Genomic DNA, 16,178 nt, shown 5'->3' with positions numbered 1-16,178 from the left:
TTCTCGTGTGCGCCTTTTGGAGCCCGACCGACCGCTACCTGAGGGAGGACGGAAGCGTCTGAGGCGCGACGCGGGCGAGGCAGGGAGGGGGCGGAATTCACCTCAGGGGACACATTTCCTGCGTCGCGCTGAGGCAGAGCTGCTGCAGGTACGCGGCCACCGACGACACGTGGTCCGACAGGAACGTTCCTTCTGTTGTTCCACGATACAGAATCACAGAGAGAGAAATAAAACCACATTAAACTATATTAAACTAGAATAAAACTGACAGACGCGTGTAATGCCTATGAAATCCACTAGGGGGCAGTGTCGCCTGGAGGAAATGAGACACGAGCGTTAGACACGCTAAAGTAAGTTACTGTAACGTGGAAACACTGTTATTGTGGAGCTAATGCCACTTGTTTGGTATATTTTATGTTCAGATGTTTTATTGCATCACCACTGAACCACTTGACACGCCAATATTATTTTATTTTGTTGTGATCTGCTGGTCACACGTGGTGAGAATAGTGTTATATATGCGTAGTTATATATATTTTATGTTTATATGTCTGAGCTCTACGGACTTTGTCACACTGGCATCTGCTCTGTGTTCTGTTATAATCTAATGGGAGCAGGTTAAGTCATGGCAGCTCAGCACTTCCCCTGTTATTTCCCCAAAATTATTTGTAGTTACGTTCAAACTGTGACGAGCAACTGGCCAGTTAATGTACAGTACACTGGAGGAAGATGAGTTTTAATGGAAATTCCAACAATTACAATTGTAAAGGAGCCCTGTGCTACTGTAGCTGAAACGAGCATCATTACGACCGGAGCCGGTAGCTCAGAGGAACCAGCGAAATCTCCCGCTTCCATCATCAATGCAGCCAGAGCTAAATAGACTCAGGCTCCATAATAATAAACTGTGCTCAGCAGTTATTAATACAGTATGATTCCATGTTCCATCAGGGAGCTGATAATAGTTCAAGCCTTTGAAATGAATCCAGGCTTTTTCTGCTGAGCGTTGCAGTGAATTTCTCCTATAGAACTTCCCTTATCAGTATTTTTCAGCTTTTCTTATCATTGTAGCCGATAGGAGATTATTGATTATTAACTTGATTTGTTTATTGAAGACGTCTCTTTGATATCTATGATGTGTGTTAATACTTTCTACTTCTGTTTAATCATTCATCCTCTACCAACCTTCCTAATGTGTCTTGTCACATTTATAATGAGCTAAGTTATAATTTTAGGAGACATTTATTCCGCTGAGCAGATCCCCTATAACCCAATCGTCCTGTTACAGATTAACTGCGCTTTAATCCAAACCCACTATGCATATGTGTGAAGACAGCGTGAACTGTTGTTTTATGGCCTTGTTTACACAGCTGAGCCGTCCTAGTGTGAAAGCAGCTGGGATTCGCTGGAAGTGAAACGTGACTTTACCTTCAAATATGTGGTTAGAAAGACGGAATTCTCTCTCTCTCATAAGAAACATCAAACAACAGCGAGAGGAGGAACTCGTTTTAGACCTCCTGCACTATACGGGATGCACAGTGTTCATGTTCATAGTCTGCCATTCAGTGCATGGGTGAGCTGAACCCGCCCCCTCACGTACTGTACCCACAGCTCACAGCAGCCGTGTCCATATGCTGTTTGTGAAGATTGGATGTTCTGGACAATCACTTTCTCCACACCTCACAGACTTCCATTAAAGGAGACGCCAAATTCAATTATTGCGCCGGAGGCTGCAGGAAAAGTCTATTGTCGGATGCAGACGCACACACATACACACACACACACTCACTCATACACACAGTGAGCAGCAGTCAACACTCTGGTTTTATCGTCACACAACTGTGACCTCAATTGTTATTCGTCCTCTCGCACCTGATCCCCGTTTCTCAAACCTTTCTCAATCCACGGAGCTGTGGCTCTGCAGTGTAACGGTGTAAAATCCTTTTTAGTGCATGGTGTCGTTCTGTGTCGAGCTGGTTTCCTGTCCTGACCTGTGACGCTCCCTCCACCCTGACTCATTCACCGCCGCGCTCGGCCTCTTCCTGTCAGCGCCACGTTCCCGAAGACACGAGCAAGTGTGTGTTCATAGACGCTGGAAACCGAGATACGTTATCCCGCTCAAGATAGCTGCTGAATGACTGCAAAGACAGATAAAGTGACCTCTGGTGACCTTGTTGATGCTCATCTCGCACTTGTTTGCACAGTTCAGATCCAAAGCCGCTCCTTTGCACTCCCCATCTTGAATCACTAATGTCATGGCTGTTCCTGCCTCATTACGGCTGTAATGACTCGCCTGGTAAAGGTTAAGGGTTCAGCTTCAAACCAGATGTTGCCTCATACTCACCACTGTGACCTTATGTTACAAAAGTAAAATGTCAGCATTATTAAAGTTTTATTGTTTAATACTTGCTGAAGATAGAATTTGCTTATCAGAAACCCTTTTATTTAAAGACTGTTTAATTAGATATGAATTCAATTAATGACCTATTGGGTATTAAAAATAATAAATACATGTAGTAACATAGTGGAATGAGCAAAATAATGGATAAGAAGGTATATGTTAAGTGATCCAGCCACAAGTCAAACCAAACTCTGGACACTGACGACTGTTATGTTCTACAAGTCATTAAAATTTATGACGTTGTGCAATCTTAGATCACGTTTCTGACCATCGTCCTGTTTTATTACCGCCTGAGCTTTGTTCCTAACGGCCTCACTTTAAAGACACGCTCCGTGCTTCGTGCTCGCAGTCTGTAATGGAGCATCTGCTTTTAAGCTTTACAGTAAAATCAATGAGCACAATGGCATTTAGATGCACTGCTGACAGAAACAAAGCCCCACAACTGGTCTCTACCTAAAGTCATCTTTGTATATTGGTTATTCAGCATCTCCGATCAGATGAGGGTGAATATTGCTGGACATGTTTCTTCTGCAAAGTTTATTTTTTTATCGCTTTTATAAAGGTTTTATTATTATTATTTATTATTATTTAAAGGTTTTACTCTTTTTTTTAAACCTTGTTTCTGGCGCCCCCATGTGGTGACATAAATCAGCGACTGCAGGTTTAAGAACGCAAGTATTTGTTTGGAATCATCTGTTGTATACAGTGAATGAATTCTTATCTGACTCCGTCTGTACGTGATGTTCTGCTCACTGGACCCTGGTTTTAGGGGTTTGATGTCTCTATAGGAAATGCCAGAAGGATGTGATAATGTAACGGCTCAATTTGGGATTATTTATAAAGTCTGGTTTATTTACTGAGTAATTAGGGAAAGTAAGCGAACACACATCCTTTATTCCAACAGGGGAATTAAACTGCTGCCTGGAATATTTCCGTCTTATCGCTTGTGTAATTTGAATGTGTGCACATGGTGCAGCAATGACTGACACGCGACTAAAGAACTGTTTTAGTGAAATATGGATTATGTGAAATCATTTTAAAACAACAGTGGGATTTGCACAGAGCCCGTTTGTTGCTGTCTGCTGAAGGAGAGGAACACACACCCTCCTCCATTAGCCTCTATTTCCCTTTCCTTTTTCTCACTAAACCCTCAGTCCTCTCACACCTTTCCACTCCATCGCCCCGTTCCCTCTCCCTCCCGTGTGCCCCCCCCCCCCCCCCCCCCCCCCTGCGAGTGGAGGACGTGGAACCCTCCCCGACTCCCGGAGGAGCCGCTGCTCTGCACTGAACTGCCTGTGTCTCATGCCCTCAACAGTGGTCGAAACTTGGATGCGATCAGGGAGAGAGAGAGAGAGAGAGGGGGGGGGGGGGACTGGGGGTGAAACATGTCCAAGGCTGTAAAGTGATAAGAGGGCAGGCTGCAGAGAAGTGTGGGCTGGGTTACGCTGGCGCTTAAAAAGACGCTCACTTTCCCCCCGTGCATTTCACCAGCAGACAGGTTGGACGACTGAGGGAGCAGCGAAGGAGCCCACGAGACAGCGGCTCCCTCACTTCAGCGGAGCAAGTGTATTTTTAGCGCCTCCCCCGCAGCCTCTCTCCCCCACCTCCGGCCATGGGCACGGGTCTGGGGCGCGCGTGCGGCCCCCTGCTGCTGCTGCTGCTGCTGCTGCCGCCGCTGCTGGGGCCGTGCGGGGCTCTGCCGGACAGCTGGCTGCCGGGGGACTACGCCAACACCGAGGCGGACGCTCTGAGGTTCCTGGGCGACTACAACGGCACCGCCGAGGAGGTGCTGTTCCAGAGCGTGTCCGCCAGCTGGAACTACAACACCAACATCACCGGCTACAACTCCGAGCTGCAGGTAGGACGCCTCCCGGAGGGAGCGATGCTTTGGCTGATGGGCTGGTTTTTAAGCAGTTCCTGCCAGTCCTGGCGCTTAGTGTAGAGCGGAGCCCTGCGTGATCTGGACCTCACCCCCATTCATGTCCCTCCAGAATTCCATGCTCAGCTTCCTCCCAACGCAGCCAACCCATCTGAACACCTGCAGAGCAAATGTCTACAGTCACTGAATGTATTCACACTACGGGTCATGGGATGGATTTTCGGCTTAATGCAGTTACTTCGGATGCACCACCTTAAATGATAGTGGAGTCAACACCAGGATGGAGCCAGCGTAGTTTAAGGCTGAGGATGTAAACTGAAACCTCCACCAGGTGCAGCAAAACAAGAGGGGCTCAGCATCGACACATTCAGGAACCGAAATCTGCTGAGGGCACACGCCAGCTCATGAAAGCGAGTTGCTGAGTCGACGTAGGGGTTTTTTTTTTGGTACAGTAAGTGGCACGCTATGATTTCACCACAGCGTGTAGGCTTCACTAACCGGTCACCTTGCAGACAGCCCACTGGAGCGCGGCCGAGTTTAAAAATGGCATCAAAGTGAATCAGAGCGCTCGGCTCCGTCCGATGACTATTTCTTCCTCAATGTGTTCAGTGGATCAGGTTGAAGGTAATAAAATGATTCAGTGAAGTGATCTATGCAGCAAATACTGTACTGTAAACGCACTCCGCCCTCAGCTGGTGCAGCGTCACGTGTGAAAGTGTAGAATATCAAGCAGAATGAGCATGAATACGGCCATTGAGAGGCGGCTGATGTCCTTTGAAGCCCAGAATGAAACACCAGCTGCCTTCAAGCGTGTCTCCACTGCTTCTCGCAGGCCGTTTGGTCAAGTTTAAAGCTTTGGACGCATTTCACCATCCAGGGATCGCTTTATTGTCTTTTTTTGTATTTCAGAGGTCACGCTGGTCACACCGGGAAATTAAACAAATCCGCGATTTAGGAGTTGAAACGCTGACGAGAAAGCGAGAGGAGCAGCACAAAGGTCGGCGTTAAGGCACCGTTTACATCCTGACGCCTGTTATCGGGTGAAGTCAGGAAGGAGAGCAGATAAAAACGAGCTAATGAAAACATCACGGGCTCGAAGCTGCTGCTGCGTTCCATCAGGTTGCATGTGAGGAACTGAGCCGCGGTTCCTGACTCACTGCTGCCGTTATAGTGCAGCGTGTCACCAGGTTCCGAGCAAATGAGTCCCATTTCACCCTGCGCAGCGATTTGCATTCCTCCGACCGACGAGGAAGGTGTTCAAGCTAAGCTGTGCTTTAACAAGGCTGTTAGCATGGTTACATCAGTGAAGAACGCTATAAAAACACACCGGCCTTGAGCTTGAGGTCATGTCGCTGTTGTATTTTCTCCCTGAGGGAAGATGTGTTGTTAGAGAGACAACATGCATGGATGTTGTATAACGCATAAAAAGGCCAGAAGGACGAAGCCATAAATGCGTCTACGTGTTTACAGCATTAGTGTTTATGATTTATGGAGCAAGTCAGTAGGACTTGAGCTTCCTCATAAAGTCCAGTGTATCGCTGTCATTCATGTCCGCCTCCGTTCACCTCCAGGTTAATGCCTCCCTGGATGAGCAGGCCTTCTCTGAAAGCTGGGGCTTAAAGGCCAAGCAGGTCTTCACCAAAGAGCTGCTGGACTCGCTCCCCGACCCCAAGGACAAGAAGCTGATGGAGAAGGTGATGCTGCTGGGGGCCGCCAACCTTCCCCAGAAGGAGCGAGAGGAGGTGCGTCCCGGTTTCACCACTGAGTCACAGCATCGCTTCACTGGAAGCGCTGGGAAATAATATGACATCGTCTTATTTCTCTGCAGTTTAACACAATCCTCAGCACCATGGACAGTATTTATTCAACGAGCAAAGTGTATCCACAGCCAAACATAAGCTGGAGTCTGGAACCCGGTAGGTCAACGAATGAGGCGGTACAGTTTTAGGCTCAGGTCTGTTGACAGGAACGGAGCGATGCTGGCGAATACGAAACAACAATGTGTTGAACCAGTACGTTGTTAAGTCCTTAATGGCCCGTGTGGAGGTAAATGACTCCAGAGAGGTCTCCAAAGGAAGTGTTGGATGTGCCTGTGAGTGCTATAGAAAGAGCACGTCGGGACCCCCGACGCAATCATCATGTGAACAATGGCCTCGTGCTTTGTTAGGAATAACTGTGACAGATGTCTGCCAACGCGCACCGTTCCGACAAAATGGCCAAACAATCCAGAGCCGTGGAACAATGTAAAGTGGAGCAGACGTAGTTCTGTTGTTATGACAAAGCGGCGTGCTCTTGGACCCTGACCTCGTCCTTCCTAACGTTTTTCTACATGTATGCGTTACTGGGTGTTCTTCTGCAGAGCTGACAGAAATCATGGCCACCTCCAGGAGCTACAAGAAGCTGCTGTTTGCGTGGGAGGGCTGGCACAATGCGTCCGGCGTGCCCCTCAGGGAGTTCTACCCCAGGTTTGTGGAGCTCAGCAACAAAGCCTCCAAAGCCGACGGTGAGGCCTGTCGACGACTCCCACAGCACTCCCACTAATAATAATTTGAGGGAAAAGCGGAGGCGGGACTCAATGTTTGCTCTCATCAGGATTCAGCGACACCGGGCACGACTGGCGGTCTTCATACGAGTCTGAGACCTTTGAGCAGGACCTAGAGGGGCTCTACAGGACCATCGAGCCCCTCTACCAGAACCTGCATGCCTTTGTGCGCCGGCAGCTCTATAACCAGTACGGACCCAAGTACATCAACCTTAAAGGGCCCATCCCTGCACACCTACTAGGTGCGTGGCTCTGCCGTAGAATACCCATAAGGGAGGGAGGTGGTCGCTCACAGACACCATGAGAAGCAGCTCTGTGTGTTTATCTCCCTTCGAGGGAACAGTGTACACAGCCACTTCCTCCTCTGCCTGTGAACGGATTGTCCAATTGTGTTGTGTTCCTCGCCCTCGCTCAGGAAACATGTGGGCCCAGACGTGGAACAACATATACGACCTGATGATCCCCTTTCCGGGCAAAGCCAGCATGGACGTGACGGGTGAAATGGTCAAGCAGGTAAGTGAGGGAGGGGGGCGGGGCATGCGACAAGCTCCGCCCCCCCAGCAGAGTGACCCACGGCGTCCTCTTTGCAGGGCTACAACGCCACGCACATGTTCCGAGTGGCCGAGGACTTCTTCACCTCGCTGGATTTGGACGTGATGCCTCCGGAGTTCTGGAATAAATCCATGCTGACGAAGCCGGACGATCGGGAGGTGGTGTGCCACGCGTCGGCCTGGGACTTTTACAACCGCAAAGACTTCCGGTAAATGAATGAATAAGGTCACGCTTGATTCCAGTCCATGTTGCCGGCTCACGAATCACAACCTACAGCTTTTTATGAGTGTCTCGGTGTTCGGTAGGATTAAGCAGTGCACCACGGTGACGATGGAGCAGCTCTTCACTGTGCACCATGAGATGGGCCACGTCCAGTATTACCTGCAGTACAAGGATCTGCCCGTGGGCTTCCGGCGCGGAGCCAACCCCGGGTTCCACGAGGCCATCGGCGACGTCCTGTCTCTCTCTGTTTCCACACCCAAACACCTCCAGACCATCAACCTGCTAGAGTCTGTGACCTCTGACTATGGTACAGAGACTGAGGCTCAAGTGAATAATGCCTGTATGTTCTTTAACCTGTCGTCCAACCCTCGTCCTGTTTTTAATTCTAGAAACTGACATCAACTACCTGTTGAAGATGGCTCTGGAGAAGATCGCCTTCCTTCCCTTTGGCTACCTCATAGACCAGTGGCGGTGGGGTGTGTTTAGTGGGAGCACTCCTCCAGATCAGTACAACTCCAACTGGTGGTACCTTAGGTGGGCTGAACCATAGATTAGAGGCTGACGTCATCAATTTCATGTCTGTACAGTAAATAATCAGGACGCTGCTGATGTAGAATGGATGTGGCTGCTCAGTAAACTCTGGTTAGCAGAGAACACATGTCTTGCACAACTATTACGCTCTCTAAATCTGTTTCTTATTTCTTTCTGAAGAACAAAATATCAAGGCATCTGTCCACCCACCAGACGCACAGAGGACCACTTTGACCCTGGGGCAAAGTACCACATCCCTGGAAACACGCCTTACATCAGGTAGCCTCACTGATGCCACTGTTAAACACGGGGTGAGGGCTTGTAGCAGCTTCCCACGAAGACGATGAGTGGCTGTTTATAAAGGAAATGATGTGCATTAAAAAGCACAATGGCTGGTGAGGCAGGAAGACGTTTCAGTATGTGTTGTAATGTGAACTGAAGCAATGTTGCTGCAGTGTGGTTTTATATAATGCAGCCAGGCTACAATAGCAGGAGGTTTGCTGCAGAGGCAGGGGGCTTGATAGAAAACAGCTGTTTGGGGGGAAATTAGGCAAAGCCACATTTAGTAAAACATCAGAGGAGCTCAAGATGCTGCTTTGCTAGTTTTTCAACTCCAAAGTTCCCCTTTGGAACATTTTAGCCATCGTGTTGTTTTTGCCACTAGGTCTCCTCTATATATTTGAATGGAGTGATTCTGTATGATAGTAAATCCTTTCCCTGCAGATATTTCGTCAGCTTCATCCTGCAGTTCCAGTTCCACGAGAAGCTGTGCGAAGCAGCCAAACACACGGGCCCTTTGCACGAGTGTGATATCTATCGTTCCGCAGAGGCCGGTGCCATCCTGAAGTATGTACAAGAACTGCAGCGATGATGACCTCATGAAGTCCAAGCACACTATAATGTGGTTTCATTGTTCCTCATCTAGGAAGGTTCTTCAGGCTGGTTCGTCCAAACCATGGCCCGAGATCCTCCAGGAGGCCATAGGGACCAACAAGATGGACGCCAGCTCCCTGATGAAATACTTTGACCCTGTTATTAATTGGCTGAAGGAGCAAAATGTGAACGAGACACTGGGATGGCCTGACTTTAACTGGGTGCCTCCCATTCCTGAGGGCTACCCCGAAGATATTGGTGAGTCCTCTTTCTTTATCATTATCCTCGCATCATAGTTCTGCTAGCGTGTGATAGTATTCCTCCAGACGTACTCACCCACAGCGCATCCTGCATTTGACCGACTTCCTGTTCCTTCCAGACAAGAACACAGACGAGCTTGATGCCAAGAATTTCCTGGACCAGTACAACAGCACGGCGGAGGTGGTGTGGAACGCCTACACCGAGGCCTCGTGGAAGTACAACACTGACATCAACGAGGCCAATAAGCAGGCGATGGTGAGACCCTCCGACCGACCACCTGGATGACATCAGCCTCACACTGTTTGAGAATCATTTACCATCATACAGACGCAAAGAACTGTTGTTTCTGTTGTTTTTTTTCCACATTCAAGATAGAAAATGAATAAAATCGCTGATTAATCAAATATGTCTCACTGATTTAATAATAATCTCCATCCATCTGCTCAGCTGATCGTGCTGCCTCCACCGACTTGTAGAATAAAAGTGTGTTCGTTATTCCTGTCTAGCTTGAGAAGAACCTGGAGATGTCCGCCCACACTCTGGAGTACGGGAAGAAGGCGCGTCAGTACGACACGGCCGACTTCCAGGACGCCCTGGTCAAACGCATCATCGGCAAACTCAGCGACATTGAGAGGGCAGCGCTGCCATCGGCCGAGCTGGAAGAGGTGCGGAGGAGAGCTATTCATTTAAGGGCTGCACATAGTGGAGCGTCACACTGCGTTCTTTCAGAATTAAAGACCTGCCTTTACAAACAGTGGACGTCAGGAGACAAACTGTAAATATAAACAGGCTGAAATGTCTTCAGATCCAAAAATCTGACAAACTATTTAAATATCCTCCAACTCGCCTCTAGTTTTTCGTATAAATCCTCATTAGATGCAGGAGCACAAGGCATGTTTAAACTATTCAAGGCCACGTTAATGCTTGGAGGAAAGACGGGGGCTCAACAGAGCTTCGGAATAGTGTCAAGTATTAGCAAACACAAAGGAGCTGAGGTCTGATGGATGCTTTACTGTTTCAGTACAACACTCTCCTGTCCAACATGGAGACGAAGTACAGTGTGGCCGAGGTCTGCAGAGACGACGGGAGGTGTCACCCACTGGACCCAGGTGAGACTCTGGAAAACGATGACGTAAAGAGTCACTGTCACTTTTATTGACTACAGTAGGAACAACTACAAGCTGCTGTAGCACATGAACGTCCCGTGTTTCAGATCTCCAGAAGATCATGGCTGAGTCCAGGGATTACGACGAGCTGTTGTTTGCCTGGAAAGGATGGAGAGACTCTGCGGGAAAAATAATTCGACAGGACTACAAGCGATACGTCGAGCTGGCCAACAAAGCTGCTACGCTCAATGGTACGACCTTAAACGAGCACTTTGAATCAACCTTCTCCTTTATCGCTCCAGCATATTGAAAAAATAAACGAAGGACATGAAAATACTTATATTACTGAAGGACAAATCCGCCTTATCTACATAGGCGGTGTAGAAAATCGAACTGTGTCTCTCTGTTCAGGTCACTCTGACAACGGAGCCTTCTGGCGCTCCTTGTATGAAACCCCAACCTTTGAGGCGGACCTGGAGAGGCTGTGGACGGAGCTGGAGCCACTCTACAAGAACTTACACGCTTACGTTCGCAGGGCTCTTCACAAAAAGTACGGCCCCGACCACGTCAACCTGAAGGGGCCTATTCCTGCTCATTTGCTGGGTAAGAAACGAGATTCAACCACAGTCGAAAGGAGTGGTTATTAAAAGTACCTTCAACTTCATAGTTACTAATCTGGGAATTTAGGCTTGAGGAGCAAAGGTTACTTGAGTCAGCATTTCACTGTGGCATCCAAAGGATTCTAACACTGCAGTCTGACATCTCATACCCCGTTGATATTCTGCCACGGGCTCTGGATGCGATGGGATTGGGGCGGGATCTCAAGTGTGAGATTGCGTGTGACAGATCAGGGACTAGGCCAAATCCCAGAAAGTCCCAAATCCCCATTAGCTAAACACAAGCAGAGGATGACTTGGAAATACGAAGCAGCGACGCGGTCTTCTGTGCTTTCAGGCAACATGTGGGCACAGTCGTGGTCTGGAATAATGGATCTGGCCATGCCCTACCCGGACGCCACGCAGGTGGATGCCACGCCGGCCATGGTGGCACAGGTACATACACATCTGCTCCTGCAGCTGTGGAGCTCCATGATCGGTTAATGTGTTTACAACACAATGCACCATAATGTTAATAAATGGACAGTATTTAGTCTTATATAATGATGTGTGTCTGTGCATAATTATAAACTATCTGTCCAGCTTGTTTTTGCTGTATGTACTGTTCACACATCACTCTGACTAAAGCTCTGTTTTGCTCCGTTCAGCGCTGGAACGCCACCAGAATGTTCCAGGAATCAGACAACTTTTTCACGTCTCTGGGTCTGCTGCCAATGCCGCCTGAGTTCTGGAGCAAGTCCATGCTGTGGAAGCCGACCGACGGGCGCCAGGTGGTCTGCCACGCGTCTGCATGGGACTTCTACAACCGAAAGGACTTCAGGTCAGAACGAGACTCGTTGCGTGTAATGTCCGCCTTGATCAGCGCGTGTCCGAGTCCCTTAGCTTCCGGTGTCGGCTCTGCTCGTGTCTCCAGGATCAAGCAGTGCACCGTGGTGACCATGGACGACCTGATCACAGTGCACCACGAGATGGGCCACGTCCAGTATTTCCTTCAGTACCAGAACCAGCCCGTGTCCTTTCGCGACGGCGCCAACCCCGGCTTCCACGAGGCCATCGGCGATGTGCTAGCGCTGTCTGTGTCCACACCCAAGCATCTGCACAGCATCGGCCTCCTGGACAAAGTGGAGAGCAACTACGGTGAGCGATGGTGACCTTTGACCTGTCTGCAAACACACGACGTAGGCTTTAATGCAGGAATGTCCCCACCTCATCCAGAGAGCGATATCAACTTCCTCATGAGCATGGCACTCGACAAGATCGCCTTCCTACCTTTTGGCTACCTGATGGACCAGTGGAGATGGAAGGTCTTTGACGGACGGATCCCGTCCACTGATTATAACAAAGAGTGGTGGAACCTACGGTAAATGTCACCAGTGCTTGTTTGAATGACTGGATGTGTGAATACACTGTTGCTTGCCAGATCTCATCTCTTCTGCTGTGCTTTGCAGGTTAAAGTACCAGGGGCTGTGCCCCCCTGTAGCCCGCACTGAGGACGACTTCGACCCTGGTGCAAAGTTCCACATCCCTGCAAATGTGCCCTACGTCAGGTAATTTTCCACTTGTGGCGTGAAAACCACAGCATCTGTTGAGTGAACACGTGCACTGGAGCCTGTCATAGTTTCACACTGTCAGCGCTTCACAATCGGCGTGTCTGAGCTAATTCACCGTCACAAGCGAGTGCAACGGGGTCACATGTTGAAATGGGTCACAGCTGTAGTTGATGTTTTTCTAATATTATAATATCACTACAGGTACTTCGTCAGCTTCATCATCCAGTTTCAGTTCCATCAGGCTCTTTGTAAAGCTGCCGGTGAAACTGGACCTCTTCATACCTGCGACATCTACAAATCTAGAGAAGCTGGGAAGCTGCTGGGGTCAGTACACACTCCTCCACACAACTACTGTATGCAAGCCCACTAATAACCACCTTAGGCTGGCAATTATGTAAGAAAAGCTAAAAATAATGATTAGTCATATTACAATATTCCTGAAATAACTACAAAACAATGTCGTATTCATAGCAGTGTGGTTGAAACACCCTCACCGCTGACTGTGTGCTGTTTGCAGTGACGTGATGCAGCTGGGCTTCAGTAAGCCCTGGCCCGAGGCTATGGCCATGATCACCGGCCAGCCCCAAATGAGCGCCCAGCCCCTCATGGAGTATTTCAAACCCCTCATTGAGTGGCTGGAGCAAGAGAACAACAAGAACAATGACATCCGCGGGTGGCCCGAGTACGACTGGAAACCTTCGAGTCCAAGTATGTCCAGCGCCATGAATTCACGCTGTAATAGCGCATCTCCACAGAAGCAAGCCTAGTTGCTGGAAGCTCGTGTGGAGTCAGTTTTCCGTTGTCAAGGCCAAGTGTTTTCTGAACACATTCCCAGAAAGAAAAGGCTCAGTGTCTTCTCGCAGAGTCTCTCATTCACTCTTCCACTCATGTTATTTTAGAGACTCGGCGGTAAACATGTACACAGATTAAACTGATGGGGTTCTGAGAACAGAGTGTGTGCAAACAAATGAATAAAATGCAGAACTTAGAGACTTCATTCTTCACGTCACACTGTAATTGTTGCACCGCCGCTGTTTTTGCAATGATAGTTTTTCGCAGCATGAATAATAGCTGCAATTGTTTAGCGATTTAGGCGCGTTAATGTGAGCCATATGTAGCCATGAAGTATTGCGTAAATGTGGACTTTTGGCAGGTAATCAGTACTAAAGTTTTTTGTAGCTGCTGTTGTTTTGTTTGAGGCCTTTCATAGTAGAAAGATGTGAAATAGTGAAGATGTCACACACCCAACAAATAAACAGCCATGAAAATGTACAAAAATTAAACTGCTAATTTCTATACTTATTGCACATTTGCATCAATTAAATGAACTGTCTCATGGTGCATGTTTTAAGTAGCACGTGGAAATGTGCGCCCCTTGTGGAGAATCTGCAGCTTCCTCCACGTTGAGAGGTAGTAGGAGCAAACAGGACCTTACTTACTGTCTCATGTCTCTGTGTCCAGCAGGTGAAATTAAAGAGAGCAAGGTGGACTTCCTGGGTATGAACGTAGAAAGCTCAGCTGCCAGAGCAGGTCAGTGGGTCCTGCTGGCTCTGGGCCTGGTCCTCCTGGTGGCCACCATCCTATTGGCGTACAAGTATAGGAAGTCGAGAAAGTCTGAAAAGTCCTTATCTATGATGGAGCTCAAGCAAAAGGACTAGTCGTCATGGTGACGGCTGAAAGGGCTGAACCTGTAGCTGGCGTAGTATCAACCACAATGTGAACATCAGTGTTTAGTGTACAGTAACATGCATCTGATCAGCTTTTGTTTTCGGTCTGCCTCTGTCTAGAGTTGTATATTTATTGTATACAGTTGGAAGCTAATTATTTGTGCCTATGCAAAAAACTATTTTGTAATTTATTTGTAATATTTGAATGTTGAGGAAGGAACTGTTTTCAAACAATCTTTATAAAGTCATTGATTGTGTATCATTGTTGAATATTTGATTTTAGTTGTATCCTTTACATTTCTACAATGAAGGCATTCAATATTAATTATGTTCTTATAATTTATTTAAACAATGCATAATCATCTTCAGCCAAAGTGTTTATTTTACTGTCTGCTGTTAAATGAATGCATTTGCAGCCTCACAATTTTTTTTTCTGTTGTTTATCACACATATTGAACAAAGGCACGTTTTAAGTAATGAAAATGTATCTAGGTAAAATAATTGCTGGTCTCATTTTTTATAGAAAAATAAATGTAAAATGTAAAGGTTAACTTTTTTATTTGCAATCTTCAAACATTAAACATTAACATTAAAAATAAAAGAGGTAATATGGAATGACAATGGCAATCTGTTACTGTATGTTTTCTCCTGACCGGACATCCCACCGGAAAACCAACCAATAAGCTAGTCCTTCATTCTCATTGGCTATTCCTCATCACGTGTTCCAAGTTTCCTTTGCTACTATTGGCTCTAGTCGGTTGCGTTGTAAACAGCGGATGTGCCACTTTGAGTGGAGAAATACTAACAAAGTCGAACACAGTAAGTGCATAGTGTTATTTATTAAGTCTGTATTTTGATTAAGAATTAGTCAAGTAACTTCAGCTGCTTTGCATTTGAAAAGGAAGTTGTTCCCCACTTCTGATGATGAGAAGCTTTGCTAGAAACGTCCCACACTCAGTGTAATGTACAGCTGCAACCAGTCGATCGCTAATGAGTGTGTTGTGTGTTGACGTTTATTATGTTGATTTAGTATTTTTAACTATTGTTGGGAACCATTTTAAGACTAGTTTATTATAACCATTGTTTTAGGCTCACAGCACCATAACTGGGGTCTCTGGGTCCCTCGAGAAAAAACATCCCTTTTACATGGGGGTCAATATTATTATTGAATAATATTAGTCAGTTGTTCATGCATTACCATTAATCTTTAATTTTCTTTTAAAAAATGGTCTTATCCAAGTTTTTAAAATCTGTGGTTGTAACACACAACTAACAGTACTCAGCTGTGGTTGCGGTCATGTGAAAAACACACACACACACACACACACACACACACACACATGGTATGCCATAGTATGTTCTTAAAATGGTACCATAATATAGTATGTTGTCAAATAGTACTGTATGTTGTCCAACAGTCCCTTACAGTCACTTTTATTCTTTGTTCTCAGAATGAAAGACACCAGTAAGAAGAACAGTGTCTCAAGTTATATGTTATGGAGTAATGCATTGTGCTTTACATACCTGCCTACAAGAGAAGTGTAGAGAGACTATGAATTGTTATCCATTGTAATCCTTGCTTTGTTCTTTGTAAGACATCCAACCTGGAATATTCAAATTCTGCATCTCTTCTTCTTCCTCCTTAAGAAATAACTGCTACTTTCAAATTTATGCAGTTGAAATGATAGGTAATCTTTACCTTCTACTGTAACTGAGTAGTCACTTTGTGAATGAAAGTATGATATAGTTGTTTATGTGTTGTTGTTTCACTATTCATTTCTTTCTAGAACTGTTTAAAACTTTCATTCCATTAAAAGCTTAGCATCTCTTCCTTCTCAGTTTCATAAGGCCTCCTTTCCACCTCTCTGGAAACGCAGGGAGGACACGGCCCCCCCTGGAGTCCCTTCAGGACTGTTGTGTGGTCCAGGAACCGGCAGTGCCAAGGATTTGAACATGAGGTCTGCACACCTTGCGACTTAC

The 16,178-nt window shown here is 47.0% G+C and overlaps 1 protein-coding gene across 3 annotated transcripts; it reads left to right on the top strand.

The window, feature by feature from the left end:
- Positions 1–16: 16 nt before the first annotated feature.
- On the top strand, positions 17–15,947 carry ace (angiotensin I converting enzyme (peptidyl-dipeptidase A) 1). Of its 3 annotated transcripts, none has more exons than XM_029133278.3 (26): positions 17–148; positions 5,849–6,019; positions 6,106–6,193; positions 6,637–6,780; positions 6,870–7,061; positions 7,235–7,332; positions 7,410–7,579; positions 7,677–7,900; positions 7,983–8,127; positions 8,305–8,403; positions 8,848–8,970; positions 9,050–9,255; positions 9,377–9,513; positions 9,765–9,923; positions 10,280–10,367; positions 10,472–10,615; positions 10,776–10,967; positions 11,319–11,416; positions 11,629–11,801; positions 11,895–12,118; positions 12,197–12,341; positions 12,430–12,528; positions 12,733–12,855; positions 13,049–13,239; positions 13,993–15,017; positions 15,650–15,947. In XM_029133278.3, exons 2-25 carry the CDS (start codon positions 5,963–5,965, stop codon positions 14,187–14,189), a joined length of 3,516 nt encoding a protein of 1,171 aa, XP_028989111.1. In that variant the 5' UTR covers positions 17–148; positions 5,849–5,962; the 3' UTR covers positions 14,190–15,017; positions 15,650–15,947. The 3 variants fall into 3 exon arrangements, with proteins under 3 accessions (XP_028989111.1, XP_028989110.1, XP_040924413.1); XM_029133277.3 differs by lacking the exon at positions 17–148 and adding an exon at positions 3,890–4,256 and having other exon boundaries at positions 13,996–15,017; XM_041068479.2 differs by lacking the exon at positions 17–148 and adding an exon at positions 3,890–4,256.
- Positions 15,948–16,178: the final 231 nt, after the last annotated feature.

Source organism: Betta splendens, chromosome 19 (genome assembly GCF_900634795.4).
Source record: "Betta splendens chromosome 19, fBetSpl5.4, whole genome shotgun sequence".
NCBI classification, from domain to species: Eukaryota; Metazoa; Chordata; class Actinopteri; order Anabantiformes; family Osphronemidae; genus Betta; species Betta splendens.
The sequence above is the reverse complement of the archived record's forward strand: the minus strand, read 5'-3'. Positions and strand labels throughout refer to the sequence as shown.

Bases quoted from the DNA above. Each gene is read 5' to 3' on its own strand.
- ace (XM_041068479.2), top strand. From the start codon at position 4,011: ATGGGCACGGGTCTGGGGCGCGCGTGCGGCCCCCTGCTGCTGCTGCTG. The intron at 6,020-6,105 runs GTGCGTCCCGGT...ATTTCTCTGCAG, and splicing joins CCCAGAAGGAGCGAGAGGAG to TTTAACACAATCCTCAGCAC. The intron at 6,194-6,636 runs GTAGGTCAACGA...GTTCTTCTGCAG, and splicing joins AAGCTGGAGTCTGGAACCCG to AGCTGACAGAAATCATGGCC.